Genomic DNA, 21,669 nt, shown 5'->3' with positions numbered 1-21,669 from the left:
ATTTATTTTTATGTTTTTGCATTTTTCAAAATGAGTTGGTTTTCTTGCCCCTTCCTTAAGGATTTAGGACATGGTTTTTGCACATTTGGTTCATCTATGATCAAATGTGAAATGCAATGCTTAACGTTTAGTTTAGATGACACTGTTGCCACCAAGTGGTCACTAGGAGATACTGCAAACCAAAATCCAGGTGTAAGCCACAGCCGCATGATGCTGGATCAGGCAATTAAAATTCTGTGCAAATGAACCCAAAGCAATAGCTTATCTTCTCCTTTCTTGGTGATATAAACTGAGTGATACAACTTTGATCTAAATCTGCAACGCCATCTTACTCTTTCTTCCTCTGATTTACCCTAGGGCCCACAATCAACAATTTAAAAATCATTGGCTCTCTCACAATGCCGGTTCTCCGTACTAACAGCCAAAGATTTGCAGAAAAATCTGAGACCTGAAATGCTGGGATTGGGGGTACAGTTCACTACCAAAGTATACCCAACATCTTATGTGTGTTTAATCTTTATACCCTATGAGTAGCATACCAATATCTTTTTTTTTACAGGTTAGGAAACTGAGGCTCAGATTGGTTCAGGAACTTCCAACATTGCCCAGTTTATTAGCAGCAGGATAGGCTTCAAACCCAGTACTCAACCAAGGTTCTCCTCACCATCTCTCAAAACCTCCCTCCGTGTCATATCTTGGCTCTGTGTCTTTTGGCTTCACCTTCTATAGAATTTTAGGAAGATACTTCAAATTACCTATGTCAGCACGTTAGAATCACCTGGGGAGGTTTTTAAAAATATGAATGCCTAGGTTCCTGGTTCCCTCCTAATCAATTATAACCAAAAATCTGAGGGGCTTCCGTATCTATAATTAAAAAAAAAATCTGCCAATAATTGTTTCACAGTGAAAGCTGAGAACCGTTGGTTTAAATAATATTATTCATTTTAAAACTCCTTTCTATTGTTTTAGCATTTAATCAGAAGGATATTCTTATTATAAAATATCTTATTAACAGAATTTTTCTCTTGTTTTAATAACAGGTGGATGAGATATTTATAGATTCAGACTTGAACAAGCATTATATCAAGAACCAAGTAGTCAGATTGACGTATGTATGTTTGGGCAAAGGTGGGACTCCCAGCCTGGAGGGACATAGAGCAAAGGAGATGGGAACTCTCATATGTTGTTGCCTCTATGAGCTTGGCTCTTGCCTAAGATTTCTCATGAAGAGTATCTCTACAGCAGTCTGGAGATACAGGGTTGACCACCATTTTCTAAATGCAAAAACTAAGATGCAGGGAAGTTAAGTGATACATTCAAAGTTCCCCAAGTGAAGAATAAGGATTCAAACCCCATCAACTGGGGTGCCTGGGTGGCTCATTTGGTTAGGCGACTGCTTTTGACTTGGGTCATGGTTCCAGGGTCCTGGGATCGAGCCCCACATGGGACTCCCTGCTCAGCAGAGAGCCTGCTTTGCCCTCTCCCTCTGCCTGCCACTCTGCCTACTTGTGCTCTCTCTCTAGCTCTCTGTCAAATAAATAAAAACCTTAAAAAAAAAAAAAGTTAAAAAAAAAAAAAAACCGTCAACTGATTGTAAGGCCCAGGACTACCAGAACCTGTGGCCTTGGGAAAACCCACCAACTTGTCTTGACAGATGTAACAGTTCAAAAATAAGAAGGCAAAGCTGACTACAAAATTGGTTCATAAGTTTTACCTGTAATGAAGTCCTGGGAGGCATGCCCCCCAAAAAAGATGTTCCTGTTTTAATGAATTTTCTGTTTGTTGTGGTAGAGGGGGAAGCCTCATATCAATTGCAGAAATTTCTCAGAGGTTTCAACTATGTTATTTGGAAAGCACGTAGCAAAACATAAATACATAATAGGAGCAAACCTATGGGCCCATAGGACGCATCCTCTTAAAAAATGAATATGTTCAGACAGATTTATATAAAGGAAATAATAATAACTTTTCTCACCAACCAACTAATGCCTTATTGGAAGACTTATTCCAAGTTCCTTACACTTTACTAAATAGCTAGTGACCTCCAGAAAGATTTTATAATATAAATTGGATAAATTCTACAATGTTTAGGAGATAAAAAGCACATATTTGCTGAAATTCTCTGGATTTCATATCCTTTCTTTTCAAATTCTGATTTGCCATAACATTCTAGAAATATTATCAGTCTTGTGAACTCCTTTGAATTTATAGTCATTATAACAATTATAATATAATTATAACATTATAAGCTTTTGTGTGGATCCAGAGAAATTCCACCTCATAAACAGTGTTTTCCTTCTGTTTCAAGAGGGAAAATTACTTGGTCATACATTTGCCAGTTTGACATAAAATTCTGATTATTTGTATCTTCACATCCTAGAGCCTAAATGGACCACGATATATAAAATGCTTCAGAATCAATATGATTTCCTGTTTTTAGCCAAAGGATTCAGGAGAATTAGGCCTGTAGTGCTTTTCAGAGTTTGGGTCTTTTGAAGTGTAAAAATAAGAGACATGGCAGATCAATACATAGAGTTCAATTTTTTTTAAAGGCCTTTAATTGTTTGGTTTTCCTAATTTAAAAGAAAAACTGAATACTACAGGTAGAGGGTCTTGAACTTGCTTATATGAAAAAAATTCAAGGAACTGGACATGTTTAATGTGGAGAAGACTCAGGAACCAAGAATGTCACTGTCTTCAAATATTTTATGTGGGAGAGGAACCTGATGTTTTATATATATGTCCCAACTGGTGGACCTAAGCTTAACATAATGGAAGATATAAAGAGACATATTTCAACTCAAAATGAAGAATTCTTTTAAAATTAGAGCTGACCAAAGAGAAACAGCTTCTGGAGGGAAGTAAATGTCCCATCATTTTAATTACTGCATGGGGCTAGAGGGCCATGGATGCTTAGAGTGATGTTGGTATCAGATACATGAGAGACTGGCCAAAGAGACCACTAAGGTTTCTTCTGATCCTCAGACTTTACAATTTGGATGAAATTTTGTTGATATCTGAGTCTCACCCAACTGCTGTAATAAGCCTTCAAATTAATGGGGAAAATTTACTCAAAACATGATGGAAACTTAAAGAGGGAACATACGAAATGATATTGGGTCAGACAGTGACACACAGATGAATGTCAGTGTAAGAAGATTAGTCCTCGACACTTTTAGCAATTAAGGCAAAATTCAGGGGCATTAAAATCCAGGAAAGAGTATAAGACCCAGTGTATTCTTTCAATAAACACCTTTCTCTGGTATGTTGCAGTCCAGAGGAAGATGGTGTGAAGGCAGATATCATTATGGTGTTCCAGTTCCCCTCTACTGAGCAAAGGGCCTTAATAAAGGAGAAAATCCTTAGCATCTTAAATCAGAAGATAAGGAACACAAGAGCCTTACCCATAAATGCCTCTTCAGTTCAAGTTAATGGTAAGTCAGTACACCTTTCTATCAGATGTGAAGTTTTCTATTAGGTCCATTTTATGTCTAATCTTAAACTTACTTGCCATTACTTCCATTCCAAATAACAGCTAGAATTTAGATGGGAAAATTTTTTCAAGTTAAAAAAGTGACATTTCAAGGATTTATGTTTCTCTGATGAAAGCATGTCTGAAGTTAGTTGTCAAGTGGTTTTTCCTGTAGGTATTGACTGACACTCATCCTTAAATAAAGGCAAACCTTAACCACTAACAGAGAATTAATCTGACCCAGCCACTGCCTCCATGACTAAGCTAGTGAAAATACCAAGCATTTAGCAACAACTATTTTTTGGGGTGGGACCTTCCTAAAACATAAACTCACTTGTTGCCTTTAAAAAAATATGTGTGATTTCTGTATATAGTGAAGTTTCTCTTAACGTTTTCTCCTGTGGGCATTTGGAAAGATAATAAACCAGCTTTGGAGCCACTAAAGCCACCTTATAAATGTTTTAAAAATCAATGAGCTAGAAAAAAATCACTGGAACCATTATACCATTATCATTGCTCTAAAAAGGCAAGTCAATCTTTGTCAAGGCCCTTTTCTATGCCCTTCACATGCAGCATCTAATTTCTATATTCTTAGGGAGTAGGCAAATTCACCTTTATAAATATAAAAGAGAGACAAAAAGTTGACGATGCTAATAAATAAAAGGATGTAAGCTTCAAATCTAGATCTCTAATTTCTTGAGAGGCTCTATATAAAAAAGTGTTCTGTGGTCAAACACATCTTAGAAATTCTGTCTATGATATTCATCTCTTATATTAGCATATTAAAGGCTCTGCAGAGTCCAGCTAGACAGAAACCTGTTTACCTTTGTGCATTGAGCTGCTTCCGCAACACCTACTTCTGGCACACAAGTGCAGATTTCTCCTACAAATTCCAGTGGACACCAGACTTAAAAGAGTCTCAGAGTAAGTGATTAATATCAGAGGTGAAACAGGATGCCCTACCCTTGCAAGGGTCTGGCTGATTCTTCAGGAGGAAACCTGACCAGGAAGCGAAAATCTGAGGGAATGGGATGGGCAAGAGTTTGCTGGTGAAGAGTCAGCTACTCCGGGAATAAAGCTGGGGACCTCTCCCAACTCAGGAAGGAAGAACCTGTCAAGGGCTTAATCCACCTTGTTAGGTGAGGAAACAAATGAATCAAGGTTGTGAAATAGTGGCAATTCTGATAAATTATATGATGTGTTGTGTGTGATTTCCAATAACCAGTTAATTTGCCAGAAATTTTAAAGCTTTGAGCTATCTGAAACCAGCAGTGAAGCACGAAATGGTTATCAGTTGCCTGGCCTTTTTGTTTTTTACAGGATTAGTTTGTGTGCTATAGCTTATTTGAATGACTACTAGCTTAAAAGGCAGGGTGCTGATGGAGAACTTGATTTGAAAGTTACCTAATTCTAACCCCACAGAGTCACTTCAAGACCACCCAAGTAATTGGCCCATGACTTTACCTCCATTCCCTCATCCGTAAAACTGCAATGATTCTTCCTGTAATCATAGAAATACAGGAGTATATACAAGAAAATAGAAAAGGTGAAATGTACATAGGCCATTACCATTTAGAAAGCTTGTAAGCTCTACATGTGCTTTGGAAACCTAAAAGCATAATGCGAGTGATTGGTAGTAAAAAAAGCTGGATAAAAGGGTTTCCCTGAAATGAGGAGGGACAGGTCGGGCCAGTGGAGGGAAGCTTCTGGCTCTGCAGGAGCCTCGCTGAGAGGTGCGCTGGAAAGATCCTCGGGCTGGACCTCACAGATTCCCAGCCCGCTAGCGAACCTTAAAAGTTCCCAAATTTCCAAATGTAAAAGGAGCAGTGTTTAGTAACACTTAGGAAAACCCATTTAGTGAAAAGCTCAGCAGAATCCTCAGGGCAATTCTTTTTTATTATTATTATTATGTTATGTTAATCACCATACATTACATCATTAGTTTTTGATGTAGTGTTCCATGATTCATTGTTTGTGTATAACACCTAGTGCTCCATGCAGAACATGCCCTCTTTAATACCTATCACCAGGCTAACCCATCCTCCCAACCCCTTCCCCTCTAGAACCCTCAGTTTGTTTTTCAGAGTCCATAGTCTCTCATGGTTCGTCTCCCCCTCCGATTTCCCCCCCTTCATTCTTCCCCTCCTGCTATCTTCTTCTTCTTTTTTTTTAAACATATAATGTATTATTTGTTTCAGGGGTACAGATCTGTGATTCAACAGTCTTGCACAATTCACAGCGCTCACCATAGCACATACCCTCCCCAATGTCTATCACCCAGCCCCCCCTTCGCTCCCACCCCCCACCACTCCAGCAAACCTCAGTTTGTTTCCTGAGATTAATAATTCCTCATATCAGTGAGGTCATTCTTAACAGGCAAAATCACAGCTCTCCAGGAACTCTCAATCTGGGCGGCTCCCAGACTAGAAAACTGTCAAAATTCTAGACCAAGTCGAGAAATAACCCTGCAGCCCGAGATTATCTGTTATTTGTCAAGAACCTGTGGGTTGGTCTTGTTTTTTTGTTTGTTTTCTGGGGTTTCTTTTGAAAAACAAAAACTGTGTGGCATGGATCCTTTATGGGATGCAACATGTCAAAGCAAAGCTAAAATCAGCTTCTTTGCATTACAAACACCATTGCTGTGAAAGATCTGCTCACTGCCTACATTTGGTTCATGTGTGCTCCCGTTCCCCTTATGCTACTTACAGCATGTAGTATTCCCCTGAATATTACCAACTCGATTACTCTCAACCCAAAAGTATATTGGAGGGTCATTTTCATGACTAAGGTGTTAATGTTTATTTCACTCCTACACATGAAAAATAAAATTATTTGGTAAAAATTAGATATCAACAGCTAGTTACTTGCATGGGGGTATTTTAACTCTAAGTGTAATCATTCTCCCTAAAAATTCAATCCTCAAAAATCCAATTACACTCACAACCATTTCAAGCAACCTGGTATCCTTCCTGGAAAGGGGCAGTTTGCATCTTGCTCAAACTAAGATGAAGTTTTAAGGAAGAATTCTAACATTATACTATTTTCCATTTTAATTCAGTACTATTATGGGGCATATTAAATTAGTTTTTAAAAAAATGAAACAAGAAATTTACCTATTTAAAACTACATTTGACAGAAAATTGAGTTCTTCCATAGAGTAAATACTGAGACTCTGTCCTGAGCAATTGATTCTTCAGCATATAATGACTTGGGCATGCATGTAAGGGTATTCTTGATTTGGATATTTTCAAATTTCCCACTTCACAGAATTCAACATTACTAGTTTGCCAAGTGGGATCTATAGAAGGTGAGTAGAAAGAAACATTCTTATTTTGCACAATGTAAAATTAGAGACGGAGTATGATTCTGAGAACCATGGCACTGGTTGAAATAAGTAAAACAGTTTATCCTCAAAGTGCTCAGTAAACTTTTTATCTGGAAAATCATCAGTTTTCAAATAGCCTTCCACAAATTTGAGTTGAAATGCTCGTGTGTCCTTTGTCAGATTCCTAACTTTGTTGGAAATTGAGGGAACTTAATTTTAGATTCTGTCCAATAATTGGTCTTTACCATTCAGCAGATGTTGGATAAGAATACATAATAGTTTATTCTTCAGAAAAATAATTTTGATAATTTAGTAACTGTGTTTTAGAAATATTTTAAATATAGTTTATGTGGGTGGTTTCAAAGATTTTTATCATTCCCAAACCCTTTGACTAAAGAAAGGCTTATGTGAATTCTTAAATAGAAGAGATAAAAGCAGAGCTGCTCTGACTGAGGCTGGGTTTGAGCCTGGAGACCCCATCTAATGGCTTCCTCTTTCCCCATTTTCTCTACCTCCTGAAGTGAAATCCAAAGAGGTTATATCTTGCACCATTAGGAAACCACTGTTCTGTATTAATACAAACTATTTGTGGGTTTTAATCATCTACTATTTGTGCCTTAATCACCTACTGCTTGAGCATTTATCTACCTAATTAGAGGTTGCTTATGAATCTCTATAAAAATTGTATATATATCTTGTTTATTGGGATGCTGTTCTCCTGATTATATGCTCAACTGTCTAGAGTCCATATATAGTCAATATACTCTGAAAGACCAACTAAGAGAATATCACATTATCATTCTATATTCTATTTTGTTTTTCAGCAATGAGCTCATCAACAGGGAAGCTAACTGTCCAAGCATGTAAGTCTAGTTAGCGCATAAAAACAAGTTCAATTTCCACATGAGAAAGGACATATCTTCAAGTATTAGCTCATAATTTCCCATCCATGTCACACATTTTCTTTGGAAGAGAGTAACAATTGGACAGCAGATGGACATACTTTTTTCTAACTCTGAGACTGATCTTTTTCATCTTGTTCAAGAAAAACATTTTACATGGTAGGAATTTGGGGGCAATTTGAAGAAATTATGTATTTCTGTCTTGGAGTAAATGGGCTTGCTTTTCTAATTTTTAAAAATGCTATGAAATGTTCTTTCTGCTGAGAAATAAAATCACAAGAAAGCAATAAATGGGAAGGAAACAGACCCTATTGTCTGTGACTGAGCTATAAAATTTGCTTAATACGTTCATTTTCATGGTTGACAGCAGCTCCTCCCACTCACTTCATATCACTGTGGCCTAATTTTGAAAGATTTTATCAAAGTGGTGGTGAATTTGAGCAAAAGTATTCATGCATTTGCCTCTCTGTCTTGCAAACACATTATAGATTTCTATTCATTTATTCATTCATTCAATGAGTATCTTTTTCACATCTACCAAGTGCCAGAAAGTGAATATACCACTATAAATAAGACACGATCCCTCCTCTAAAATGAAGAGCTTGAAGGTAGGGGAAGACATAAATAAATCAAGAAATGTTAAAATAGTGTGATAAATGCTACAGCATAGAAAGTGCAGTCAATCACAGAGTCAGCTTAACCTGGTCTTGTAGGGTCAGAAAGTGATCCCTGAGACAGGAGAGAGAGAAGTCAAGTGACAAATGGAATGAGTGCCCTGAGCAGGAGCAGTAGTACGTAAAAATGTCTTCAGAAAAGCAAGAACATGGTCATTTCTTGTAACTGAAAAATGTCAGTGTAACAGGAACATTGAATGGGAGTTGGTGAACATGGGAAATGGGTATGATTAATAGTGATCAAGGACCAGAAGCATGCTGAAACATTCTCACTTTGTTTGGAAGACAATGGGAAGTCCCTAAAGGGTTTACACATACAAGAAAGATCAGTCAGTTTTCAGTATGGAGAACAGATTAGGAGAGCAGGACCAGAAGCAGGGCAATGAACTAAAGCTGTTGCGGTCCTCCAGATGAGAAAAATGATAGTCTAGACTAGAGTAATGGCAGAGTGGGGTAGATTTCTAAAATGACTGGCCACAATGCAGTGTAGTCAATATCAGTAAAATGTGTTTTCTTTTTTGATACCCAATTAGTTGGAACAATAATTGAATCTACCATATTTTCTTTATTAGCACCATGTTTGGTATATGTGCTGCCGAAGCAAGCACTTTAGCACCATGTTTGGAACAGACTTAATTCTTAGGAACCCTAAGCAGCAAAGTAATCTCTAATCTGATGCACATAATACAGTACATATTTATTCCCACCAATAGTGAATGGGATGTTTATGTGGAAACATGGAACTCTCCATCCTGCAGTGTGAGAAACTGGTCATTATACATTAACCCATGCATACCTTAGGAACTAGTCATGCAGAAAAATATATGGGAGAAAGAGTTCCAACAAATGGACAATTGCTTGTCTGAGGAATTCTTCTGGTGAAGACTTCATGTCAAAGTAACACACTGGATCATCTGAAACTGGGAAGCAATAGTCTTAGTAGGAGCTCCCAGGACATCTAGACAATGGATACCATAAATCCTCAAGACACATACTTTGTGATATGTCAACCCTTCATAGTTGACATAGCTTTAGTAGGCAATATATACCCACATCTATAAATACAGGGATGAGCAAAACATCAACATATCAGGAAACACAGAGGACAGATATTAATATTGTACATGTTTGTATATTGATAAATATCAATACTACATTACAGTTCTCTATTAGGTACTCTGAATCAAAGACTATAGGGACATTTCTTATAACTTAATGATCTTATCTCTTCAGGTTGTGGTAAACGAGTTGTTCCATTAATAGTCAACAGAATAATGTCTGGAGACATCGTAGCGAAGGCTGCCTGGCCTTGGCAAGCTTCCCTTCAGCGTAACAACATACATCAGTGTGGGGCCACCTTGATCAGTAATACATGGCTCATCACTGCAGCACACTGTTTTATGAAGTAAGTTATTGACTGTAAGCTGACCTCCATTATTGTTAAAAAACTAAGTTTTATTATGTTCTGAGTAATAACCAATGCCCCCAAATATTACTGAGGTAAATGAGAAATTTTTCTTTCTGGTTCTTTTCTAATATAATGTTATAGTTGCATACTTCTTTGCAAAATTAGTGGGGGTAGTAGTCATTATCCAGCACTCATTGGTCATGGCCTCACAGGTTTTGGGGAGGGGTGTTGGAGTATAGTTGACACAAATGTTACATTAGTTTCAGGTGTACAACATGTTGATTCAGCTTATCATAACATGTATGTTATGCTGTGCTCACCACAAGTGTAGCTGCCATCTACCACCACACAACACTATTATAGCATCACTGACTATTATTTCCCATGCTGTGCCTTTTATTCCTGTGAGTTATTCATTCCATATTTTTCTCATCCTTCAATCCCCCTCTCCTCTGGCAACTACCAGTATGTTCTCTGTATTTATAGATCTGATTCTACTTGTTTATTCCTTTTTTTTTGGATTCCACATATGAGTGAAATAATATGGTATTTGTCTTTCTCAGTCTGAATTATTTATTATTAGCATAATACTTTCTAGGTTCATCCATGCTGTTACAAATAGCATGATCTCATCTTTTTCATGGCTGTGTAATATTCGTGTGTGTGTGTGTGTGTGTGTGTGTGTGTGTGTGTGTGTGTGTGTGTGTACCTCACATCTTCTTTATCTACTAGTTTATCAGTGGATACTTAAGTTGCTTCCATATCTGGGCTATTGTAAATAATGCTGCAATAAAACATAGGAGTGCATATAACCTTTTTGTTTTAGTTTCTTTTTTTAAGTTTTTATTTAAATTTCACTTAGTTGGGTGCCTGGGTGGCTCAGTTGGTTAAGTGACTGCCTTCGGTTCAGGTCATGATCCCGGAGTCCCGGGATCGAGTCCCTCATCGGGCTCCCTGCTCAGCGGGGAGTCTGCTTCTCCCTCTGACCCTCCCCCCTCTCATGCTCTCTCTCTCTATCTCATTCTCTCTCTCAAATAAATAAATAAAATCCTTAAAATAAATAAATAAATAAATTTCACTTAGTTAACGTACAGTGTAATATTAGTTTCAACTGTACAATTTAGTGCTTCAACACTTACATACAATACCCAGTGCTCATCATAACAACTGTACTCCTTAATCCCCACCACCTATTTAACTCATCCCTCCATCCACCTCCCCTCTGGTAACCATCAGTTTATTCTCTATAGTTAAGAGTCTGTTTATTGGTTTGCTTCTCTCTCTTTGTTCCCCTATGCTCATTTGTTTTGTTTCTTAAATTCCACACTTGAGTGAAATCATACGGTATTTGTCTTTCTCTGATTTACTTCATTTAGCATAATACTCTAACTCCATGTCAATGTAAATGGTTAAGATTTCATTCTTTTTTTATGGCTGAGTAATATCCCATTGCATATATATACCATATCTTTTTTATCCATTCATCAGTTGATGGATATTTGGGCTGTTTCCATAATTTGGCTATTGTAGATAATACTACTATAAACATTGGGGTGCATGTATCCCTTTGAATTGGTATTTTTGTATTCTTTGGGTAAATACCTAGTAGTGTGGTTGCTAGGTCATAGTTCTATTTTCAACTTTTTAAGTAACTTCCATACTGTTTTCCAGAGTGGCTGTACCAGTTTGCTATTCCCACCAACAGTGTAAGGGGGGGTTCCCCTTTCTCCACATCCTGGCCAACACCTGTTTCTTATCTTTTTGATTTTAGTCATTCTGATAGGTTTAAGGTGATGTCTCATTTGGTTTTGATTTGCATTTCTCTGATGACCAGTGATGTTGAGCATCTTTTCATGTGTCTGTTGACCATCTGTGTGTCTTCTTTGGAAAAATGTCTATTTGGGCCCTCTGCCCATTTTTCAATTGGAGCACTTGGGGGGTTTTTTTGGTGTTGAGTTGTATAAGTTCTTTTTGTATTTTGAATATTAACCCCTTATCAGATATATCATTTGCAAATACATTCTCCCACTCAGGAGGTTTCCTTTTTGTTTCATTGATGATTTCCTTCATTGTGCAAAAGACCCCATATAGCCAAAGAAATCTTGAGAAAGAATAGGGCTGGAGGAATCACAATCCCAGATTTCAAGATATACTACAAAGTTGTAATCAAGACAATATGATATTGGCACAAAAAATAGACACATAGATCAATAGAGCAGAATAAAGTTCCCAGAAATAAACCCACCATTATATGGTCAATTAATCTATAACAAAGGAGGCAAGAATATACAATGGGAAAACACAGTCTCTTCAACAAACGGTATTGGGAAAACCCGACAGCTACATGCAGAAGAATGAAACTGGACCACCATCTTACAACATACACAAAAATAAACTCAAAGTGGATTAAAGACCTAAATGTGAGACCTGAAACTATAAAATTCCTAGAAGAAAACATAGGCAGCAATCTCTTTGACATTAGCTGTAGAAATATTTTCTAGACATATCTCCTTGGGTAAGGGAAACAAAAGCAGAATTAAACTACACCAAAACTACACTACTATTTTGGGACTACACCAAAATAAAAAGTTTTTGCATGGTGAAGGAAGCCATTAACAAAATAAAACAAAAACCAGCCCACCAAATGAAAGAAGATATTTGCAAATAAAATTCTGACTTATGATACCATAGTAAATTCCACCTACCTGAGTCTAAATCTGTTTAGAGACAGATTCTTAAAGCTTGAAAGACATCAGAGCTCAATAGGTAAATATGTTAGAACCCACAGAAATCCCTTATGCAGGTGCCTAGTTTGGCATGAGTAATGGAGAGCTTACTATCTCCAAAGTTTGCCAATTTTGTGGTAGATGGTTTTACTTTTGCAAATATCTTTATAACACTGAACACCAAATCTGCAACCTAATAACTTCCACCCACTGAAATTTGTTCTTTCATCTGGAGCAGCAAGGATCAAATTTATTTTTTACCCCATAGAACCATGGAGAGAACTAGTTCCTTATTTTCTCTTTTTGAGGCCAAACAATATAAAATGAGTGAGAATCTCCAAACCATATGTGAAAATAAAATCACTACTTTATTTCACAGCATCAACTTCAGATGTCCTACAATCTTGGTTCTTCTCCTCTAAGCGTTCTTGATTTTGTCAGTGACTCCCTTGAAATATTCTTCCAAGAACTAAATACACTTCTCAAAATAGATAATATGACCAATGTCATAATGACAAAGTAAAATGGGAGGGCTTCTGAAAACATAAAACAATATAAATTGAATGTGACAATAATAGGTAGCTTGGTAACTAAACAATTCTATCTAAAGTATCATGATTAAGAATTGTTATTAAAATGCTGAAGATGTTTTTTATGGCCCACCAAAGACCTTAATCCTGCACCCTGTCCAAGACAGTGTATTTTCTAGGCTTGGCAGATGATGTGGAAGTTATAATCAACAAAGTAGCTGATGACAGATGCTGGAAAGGATAACCAATGTTTGGGTAAGAAAAACAGAAATTTCAAAAGGACTTTAATTATGTTAGAGTAATAAGCAAGAACTAAATGATTAATTTTAGTAGGTGTAAACGTAAAGCTCTAAATGTGTCCAAAACAATTGACGTATATCAGTACCGAAAGCATATTTGTGCTTTAACATGTGAAAATTGCTTAGAAATTCTTGTCAGAAAATAACCCACTATGAAGTCAGTTGTTCACAAAACTACTTTGTGATTTAAAGTGAATTAAAATAAATGCAGATTTCAAATAAAGGAGATATTAGACTCTTTGTTGGTCAAATTCTGGCTGGGATAGTGAATTCTGTTCTGGACAACACACTGAAAAGAAAACTTGACAAAATGAAATATTCTTAGAGTATAGAGTGTTGGATGATAAAAAAAAAATAAAAGTGATAGTATAACCATACAGCCTTGCCTTTCAAAACCTATGTCTGAGACGCTTTCCTGTGGAACAGAATTAGGGAATCAAGGAAGAACTTGTCAACAGGTAGAACTGCTCAGACATGCAAGGGATTCCAAGGTGAAGAAAAAGACTAAGGAAAGGAGAGGTCCCCGCCTGCAGAAGGGTTCAAGTGAAGACAATTGCTACTTGAGAGTGTGTTCTTGCAACAGCAACTATTACCATATATTAAGGTCTGGTGTGCTACAAATTTTTGGTTAGATGCTTAAGATTTGTTTTATATAATTCTTACACTCACCTCATTAAGTAAACCCTACTTGATAAGCCCTTTTATGCTGAGGGAAATAAGAAAAGTTAAGTTGGGGTGCCTGGGTGGCTTAGTCAGTCAAGCATCTGACTCTTGATTTGGGCTCAGGTCATGATCTCAGGGTTGTGAGATCGAGCCCTGGCATCAGGCTCCATGCCCAGCACTTATGGTTCTCTCTCTCTCCCTCTCTCCCTGTGCCCCTCTCCCTGCTCACGTACATTTTCTCTCTCTCTCTAAAATAAATAAATTAAAACAAAAAGAAAAGAAAAGAAAAGTTAAGTACCTTGCCCAAGGTCACAATGTTAGGGGATGGTGAAACTGAACATAAGCATATATGTCTGCCTCATGCAAAGTCCCATCTTTCAAGCACTGGATCAGTGAGAGGACCAAATGACTTTTTATGGCTTTCTCTACTCTAGGATTATTTGATATCATTGCAGTCTTATACGAAATTAACACTTTAAGAACTCTTTTCATGTGATTGATTTTCAAGCTAATAATCAACAAAACTCCCAGATCCTTTCTACAGGGATGGTTTCCAGACCAGGAGTCATACTTCGATTTTTTACATTTTAGTTGAGGATCTAAATTACTGTTTTATACTTATCACCACTAAATTGCACCTTTTTTAAAATTTGGGCCTAGATTAAAAATTTAGAAAAAGTTTATCTGTAATCTTCACTTAGTATCTCTTATATCAGGTGTTTTTTTGGGTTTGTTATCTACAAATATAGCAAGTACAAGCTGTATTAAATAGTATGAGGGTGTTGTTTGAAGGCTCTAGAATGTTACTTTCATTTGAATAAATACAATTCAAGTTCTGTTCTTTGCATTCCCAAGTTCAAAATACTTGATTTATGTTAAGTTTATCTAGGCATGATTAAGTTGAAGGAGCAAATTTACATCAATAAAACTCACAAAAGACTTGATTCATAAACAAAAATGTCAATATATTTATACTATATGAACAGTTATGTTCACAAACCAATTTTTTTTTTTAAGAGAGAAAGGGAGCGTGAGCAGGGAGGGGCAGAGGAAGAAGGAGAAAGAGAATCTTAAGCAGGCTCCATGCTTAGTGCAGAGCCCAACATGGGGCTCAGTCTCACAACTCTGAGATCATGACCTGAGCCCCAATCAAGAGTCAGACACTTAACTGACTGAGCCACCCAGGTGCCCCCACAAACCAATTTTTATTTAGTTTTTCTCATTAGAGTATTTTTGCACATCAAAATTGTGTATAAAAACACAATTTCAGTTTTAAATTTTAAGTTGCCTTAGAGAAAAAAATAATAATCCCAGCACAATTACAGCTGTCAAATTGGACTTAAACCCCGTTATATGTTTATATGCTTCTTTCTCTAACTAAAGCTACCTATTAAGAAATAATTAGGTTGAGAAACAAGTACCCATGTGAGCAGTATCTGTCTCTGCTTATCCCTCATGGATGATGTTAGTTCAGTTATTTAGTTAAGGACACTAATCTTGCTACTAATAAATAGATTTTGATGGGAAACCATGTCCAATAAAGAGAAGAGCAAAGAGAGGCAAGCAGACGTGATACTAGGCAAATAGTTTAACCCATCTAGACTTTATTTTCCTTAGGTATAAAACAAAGGCTTTACTAGATGATCTTTTATTACTAGATGACCTTTCCAATCTCTATACGTACCATGATCCACCAGTTGCTCAAGCCCACAAGCTAGAAGTCACCCACAAGCTGGAAGTCACCCACAGTTGGTCATCTTTCACAAGACTTCTGACAACTTTTACCTTGTTAATTCTTGCCCTCCAGGAATCTATTCTCCAGAAAGAAGCTATGTGATTTTTTTTAAATGTACATGAAACTACATTACTCATGGCTTAAAATTATCCAAGGAATTCCCATATCACTTGAATAAAACCTAAACACTTTATTCATGACCTATAAGACACTCTAAAATCTGGTTCCTGCCTACCTTCATGCCCCACTGTTCTTCCCTTGTGTCTCGAACTGTAGCCCATCTGGTGTAAGACCTTGGGAAGTTGTTCTGGAAACTTGTCTCCCTGTCTTCTCACAGCTGGCTCCTCATCAATCATGTCTCAGTCTAAACACCATATTCTCAAAAGAGAATTATCTACCTACCCCCCATACTCTATTCAATTACTCTATTTTATTTTATTCATAACCATTATTACTGCTTGGATTTATTTAATGTTAATTTGTTTTGTTCTTTTTCCTTCACTGGAATTGAATACAGCCTGCAGCAGGCACTTTTTCTGTCTGGTTCACAACTTTAACCCCAACATTTCAAATAAGACTCACCATGTAGAATTTCAATAAATATTTGTTGAAGAGATAAATGAATGATAGTTTATATGCTTTACAGTTCTAGAATTCAATAATTCTTTTTTGGATTTCAGCTCTAAGATATTGTTTGTACACAGTTTATCTTTCAAAATAGCAATAAACTATATTTAAAGGTCAAAGGAAACTATCATTACAGCCAAATATTTTTAAGATGGAATTTTTTATTAACCTTTATGCAATTATTATAGTGCAGTTTATATATTCTGTTCATTTCTAACCTTTTCCAGTAATGCAAATCCACGTCAATGGACTGTTAGCTTTGGGACAACAATCAACCCTCCACTAATGAAAAGAAATGTCAGAAGAATTATTGTCCATGAAAGATATCACTCTCCAGCAAGAGAATACGACATTGCTGTCGTGCAGTTCTCTCCCAGGGTCACCTTTACTGATGACATCCGCCGGGTTTGTCTGCCAGAAGCCTCTGCATCCTTCCAACCAAATTCCACTGTCTATATCACAGGATTTGGAGCACTCTTCTATGGTGGTAGGTATTTCAAAAAGGACCACAGAGCACTATGTCCAATTTAGGACAGTGTGATTTAATCTCCATCAATATTATCCTGCCAGCCATTTCCACACAGTTTGGTTGGATTAGTTAGAGCTCTTATTTTGTAAGTGACAGAAACTCAACTCTTATTAAAGCAAAAATAATAAGAAAATGGCAAATTTTGCCCTTGTAATTTAGAAGTCAAGAAAGATGGGAAGAGTCTGCTTTCAGACATAGCTGGATTCAGGAGTATGAAGTATGATGTCATTTGATTCTGAATCTCTGAATCTTCCCATTTCTGACTCTGTTTTCCCTGAGGTTGCCTTCATATGGAGGGATTCTAGCTCCACATAGTGTCAAAGATGGCCAACAACATCAGGGTTTACATCATCTTCCCCTAGTAGCTGCAGAGGGAAGAACCTGCCCTCTTTGCCAGAATCTACGTTAATCCCTGAAAAGGTCTCTTTTGGTCCTGTTTGTGTCCAGGGGTACTTGGGTTGACTGGCTAACTCAAACACTCATTCCTGTGTCTATACGAAGAAAGGCAGATGTGTGATAGACAGGCTGGTCAGAATCACATGGAATAAGGGAGAGGCAGTTCCAAAAGGGTGGGCTTCAAGGAAGACATGAAAGAGCAATGTTCCCTCAGCAACACTAGAGTCTATGTGCTCTCCTCTATGCAATGCCAGGTGTTCATCAGGTGTGCTGTCAACCTCATGCCCACCTTCACTCCAAGACTCCCTCCCTCTATGCCCCATCTTTGTGAGCCTCCCTTGACCCTTTTCATCTCCTCCTCCCCTTGGTTTGCTCCACTACTCATTTTCACCTTCCTCAGTCACCTTACAAGTTTTCCCATTTCTCAGCTTACAATGTCCAGTTGCAGCAAAATCTGCTGCAGAACTACAGAGGTTAACTTAAAAGGGATCAAGAACAGTAGATTCTGTGTAGAGATAGTCTCTGATAACAGTAGATAGAACAGTAAATATCTGTGTAGAGATAGTCTCTGATAACAAAGCTTCCATGGCCCTCTCTAAAATGATTTAACTTGATATACTAACTTAAACTTCTAATAAATAAAAATGATTTTGTTTTTGAATGTTTTTGGTCATACTTAGATACACTCTGGATCATAAAATCTAGTGTAGGTACATACATATAACAACAGCAAGAGAGTTTGCTTAACTCTGGGAAATGTTTTTCTTCCTAGGATAGGTATTTATAAAATGTGATAAAGGATAATAATTATCATTTAAATGTGCCAGATTTTAAAGGGGAATTTATTCTCTAGAAACTGCTTACCTCAATCTCATTCCGTATTGACAATTTTAGTATGAAATAGATTAGATTGGGAAAAAAATTCCACTCACTTCATTCTAGCTAAGGATGTTGATTGTAAACACTAACCTGACTTTGTTTTCCCTGAAGGGGAATCCCAAAATAATCTTCGAGAAGCCAAACTGAAAATCATAAGTGATGATGTGTGCAAGCAACCACATGTATATGGCCATGATATAAAATCTGGAATGTTTTGTGCTGGATATCTGGAAGGAATTTATGATGCCTGCAGGGTAGGTGGAGAGGGATTATTTTAATATCATTAACCCAAAACATTTTTATCTCTTTCAAGAAATATTCTATGTTCTTTATGGTAGTACCAATACAGATATCTTGTCAGTTCAATAATTTCTAAATGCAGATTTCACAACAAAAACATTTTTAGATGTTTTATTAAGCAAAATGTTATAAACAGAGTTTCTTTGATGCTATAAAACAAACTACCCAACAAAATTAAATTTTCTTAATACCAGAAGTCCAAAGGTTCATAAAGCAGAGTCCCTTTTCTTAAAGTGCTCTCATCTAGAAAGTAAATAATCATGAGCAATGAACTATGATGAGATGTTTCAAATGATATAAGGGATAACAAATATTTTTAGCATGAAGGGAACATTTTTCAGCAAGTATCAGAGAGATCATACTGAAGGATATGAGACCTGAGGGTAAATGGCTCCTACCCAGTTATAGAATAAGAGAACAGTATTATTTTTCTATATATAGAAAGAGCATAGCAAAAATTATGAAGGTGTGAAATTAAAATTCATATTTGAGGGAATCCCAAGTAATCTGTTGGGTCTCAGCATAAGGAGAAGGAGAGGCTGTTACGCTAATTGAGAGGGTGGATCAGACCATGTTGGGACTACCTGGTGCCCTTTCCAGTGCCTTCCTCTGCTGTCCAATAGCTATCCTGCATGTATGTTTTCTGACAAAGGTAGAAAGTGTATTTCTTCCTGGACGTACTTGCTTTATAACATGAGATTCTTGAAAACTCCAAGGAGATGACATATCAAGTATCAAATGGTGAAATATCAAAATTGTTTTGATATTGGGTGACAGAAAACTCTGCCCAGAGACTCACAAATTACACACATAAACTTCTGTCAGAAAAGAGCAAGGAGTTTTGTAACCTATAGGCTGGGCAAGAGCAGAATCTGGTACATATCCAGCCTCAGTTGCTGAGAATGTGGAGGAAGGCAGCTAGAATTCAGAGAATGCACAGAGAGGTCCAAGCCATGATGGACAAGGGGAAAGTAGTGACACAAGTCCATTTGCAGATAGCACATGGGAATCTAGGCAAATGGTGAGATTAGTGATATGCCTTGGGGAGGAGGTGGTCATAAAGAGATTTCACTGAATTGGGGAGCAGAAGTAAGATTCCTGCTTCGTGACTGCACAAGTGAGTGGTAAGACAAAGCTCTAGCCATAGAAAAATTGGGGAGAATATCAAGAAAGTGGCTCAGGGACACGGTCCAAGACAGGAATACAGTGATTATAACTGAGGCTCATGGTGAGGGGTTTAGTCTGTCCAATAAAACCGAGGTCCAAGCATCCTGTTTGGAGTCAGAAAAAAACCAACACCAGCTAGACTTTCTGTTTGTGTACTTGAAATTTGCCAGTAGACCTTAGTCATTCTTAACACATACACACACACACACACACACACACAGAGTAACTGTTTGAGGTGATAGATGTGTTAATTAACTGATTGTTGTAATCATTTCACAAAGTATATGTATGTTAAATATCATGTTTGTACACTTTAAATATACACAATTTTATTTGTCAATTATATGTCTATAAAGCTGAAAAAATTAAAATGTGGAAATTGAAATTTAAAGCTTTTATAGCTTTTGAAATCTATGTTTCAATTAATTATTCTATAGCTGGTAATCAACACATATGCTATCGAATAATAAAATATGTGGTTCATCGAATATTTTAAGTAATAAGCTTTATATTTAGCTAATTTTCTTTCTTTTATTTTCAGGGTGATTCTGGGGGACCTTTAGTTGTAAAGGATCTTAAAGATACCTGGTATCTCATTGGAATTGTGAGCTGGGGAGATAACTGTGGTCAAAAGAACAAACCTGGAGTCTACACAAATGTGGTTTATTACCGAAACTGGATCACTTCAAAAACAGGCCTCTAAATCACTGTAAAAGTTAAATATTGATATCAGTAAGGGGGCAATACATGTATGAAAATTTAAATATTCAGTGAATGTAGTATAATAAAGTGAGATTAAATGACATTACTTGTTTTAGAATCACTTCTATCAAGCAATAACCCATAGCCAATTTAAAAGGAATTTAAATCCTTATAAATTTGTAAAGTAGTGGGTCAGTTTAGCCTGACAGGAAGAATACAGCCGAGACACTCAGTTCTTTACATCATGCAAGTTGGAGTGTAAAAGAGGTGTAATGCAAATTTTGAAAATAATCCATGATTTTTAGAATGTCTTTGTCAAGAAGGTCCCCTTAAGTGAGAAAGTTTTTAATCTCTTAAAGAGTTCAGGAAAACCTTATACAATTCCTTATCATTTCTCCTGAGCTCACCAATACTTTTTTAAAATTTTTCCTTATTATTCCAAGTTTTCCAAAGAGATTTTTTTACCATAATACATTTTCTACTTATAAACCCTTTGCAAGGATCCTTGAAAAAAAAGTTATATCTAGGAAACAAACTATGGTGATAAATCAAGCCAGAGATCTTCTAACCTTTCTCTGTTGTGAAATCTCCCTAATTTTTTGGTGATTTTTTAAAACACAAACACTAGAGAAAGAGAAATACTGATTTATATATCCAGAGAAATCCTGATTAATAAATGAATATACATAATATAATTAGCTAATCAAAATGTATCTTTGTTTACAAAAACTGGGGGAAGATGATGGTAACTTCATGAGTCATTACAAAACAATGGCACAAAAATTTGACATTTCATAGATGCATTTATATGTTTGAACCACCAGGACGTGGCTCTGTACCTTTCTATAAGGTCAAATTGAGATTTTGCTAATATGTTGAATAATCAATGAGCTTTGTCTTTCTACATAGAAAGAAACATTCATACCTCTGAATTGCTGCAGCTAATTATCTCTTAAAGCTTGTGTCAGTAGCCTAACTATTGCAACCATGAAACACTAGTTTAAAAAAATTTTAATCGGGGCACCTGGGTGGCTCAGTCTTTAAGCGGCTGCCTTCAGCTCAGGTCGGGCTCCCTGCTCGGCGGGAAGCCTACTTCTCCCTCTCCCACTCCCTCTGCTTGTGGTCCCTCTCTTGCTGTGTCTCTGTCAAATAAATAAAATCTTAAAAAATAAAAATAAAAAAATTTTAATAAATACAAATTTTAAGGACCTAACACAGAACACATGACCAAAGTGATCTGAAAAACCAAATGTACCCCCAAAGTAAAGTGTCTCCCGAAGATACTAGGAGAGTCAGGCTTGTGTATTCCATGATACAATTAAATGAAGGCTTTGT

General features: G+C 36.7%; 1 protein-coding gene across 1 annotated transcript in view; it reads left to right on the top strand.

Moving 5' to 3' along the window:
• LOC113925574 (transmembrane protease serine 11A) overlaps positions 1 to 20,335 on the top strand; it is a 45,539-nt gene extending 25,204 nt beyond the window's left edge. The window contains exons 4-10 of the mRNA XM_027600110.2: positions 1,041 to 1,108; positions 3,274 to 3,434; positions 7,622 to 7,660; positions 9,607 to 9,778; positions 16,589 to 16,848; positions 18,277 to 18,419; positions 20,174 to 20,335. Of these exons, the coding sequence (XP_027455911.1) occupies positions 1,041 to 1,108; positions 3,274 to 3,434; positions 7,622 to 7,660; positions 9,607 to 9,778; positions 16,589 to 16,848; positions 18,277 to 18,419; positions 20,174 to 20,335 (1,005 nt within the window). The remainder of the gene's footprint in view (positions 1 to 1,040; positions 1,109 to 3,273; positions 3,435 to 7,621; positions 7,661 to 9,606; positions 9,779 to 16,588; positions 16,849 to 18,276; positions 18,420 to 20,173) is intronic.
• The last annotated feature ends 1,334 nt before the right edge of the window (positions 20,336 to 21,669 follow it).

Source organism: Zalophus californianus, chromosome 2 (assembly GCF_009762305.2).
Source record: "Zalophus californianus isolate mZalCal1 chromosome 2, mZalCal1.pri.v2, whole genome shotgun sequence".
Lineage (NCBI taxonomy): Eukaryota > Metazoa > Chordata > Mammalia > Carnivora > Otariidae > Zalophus > Zalophus californianus.
This window is presented reverse-complemented; position numbering and strand designations above follow the sequence as displayed.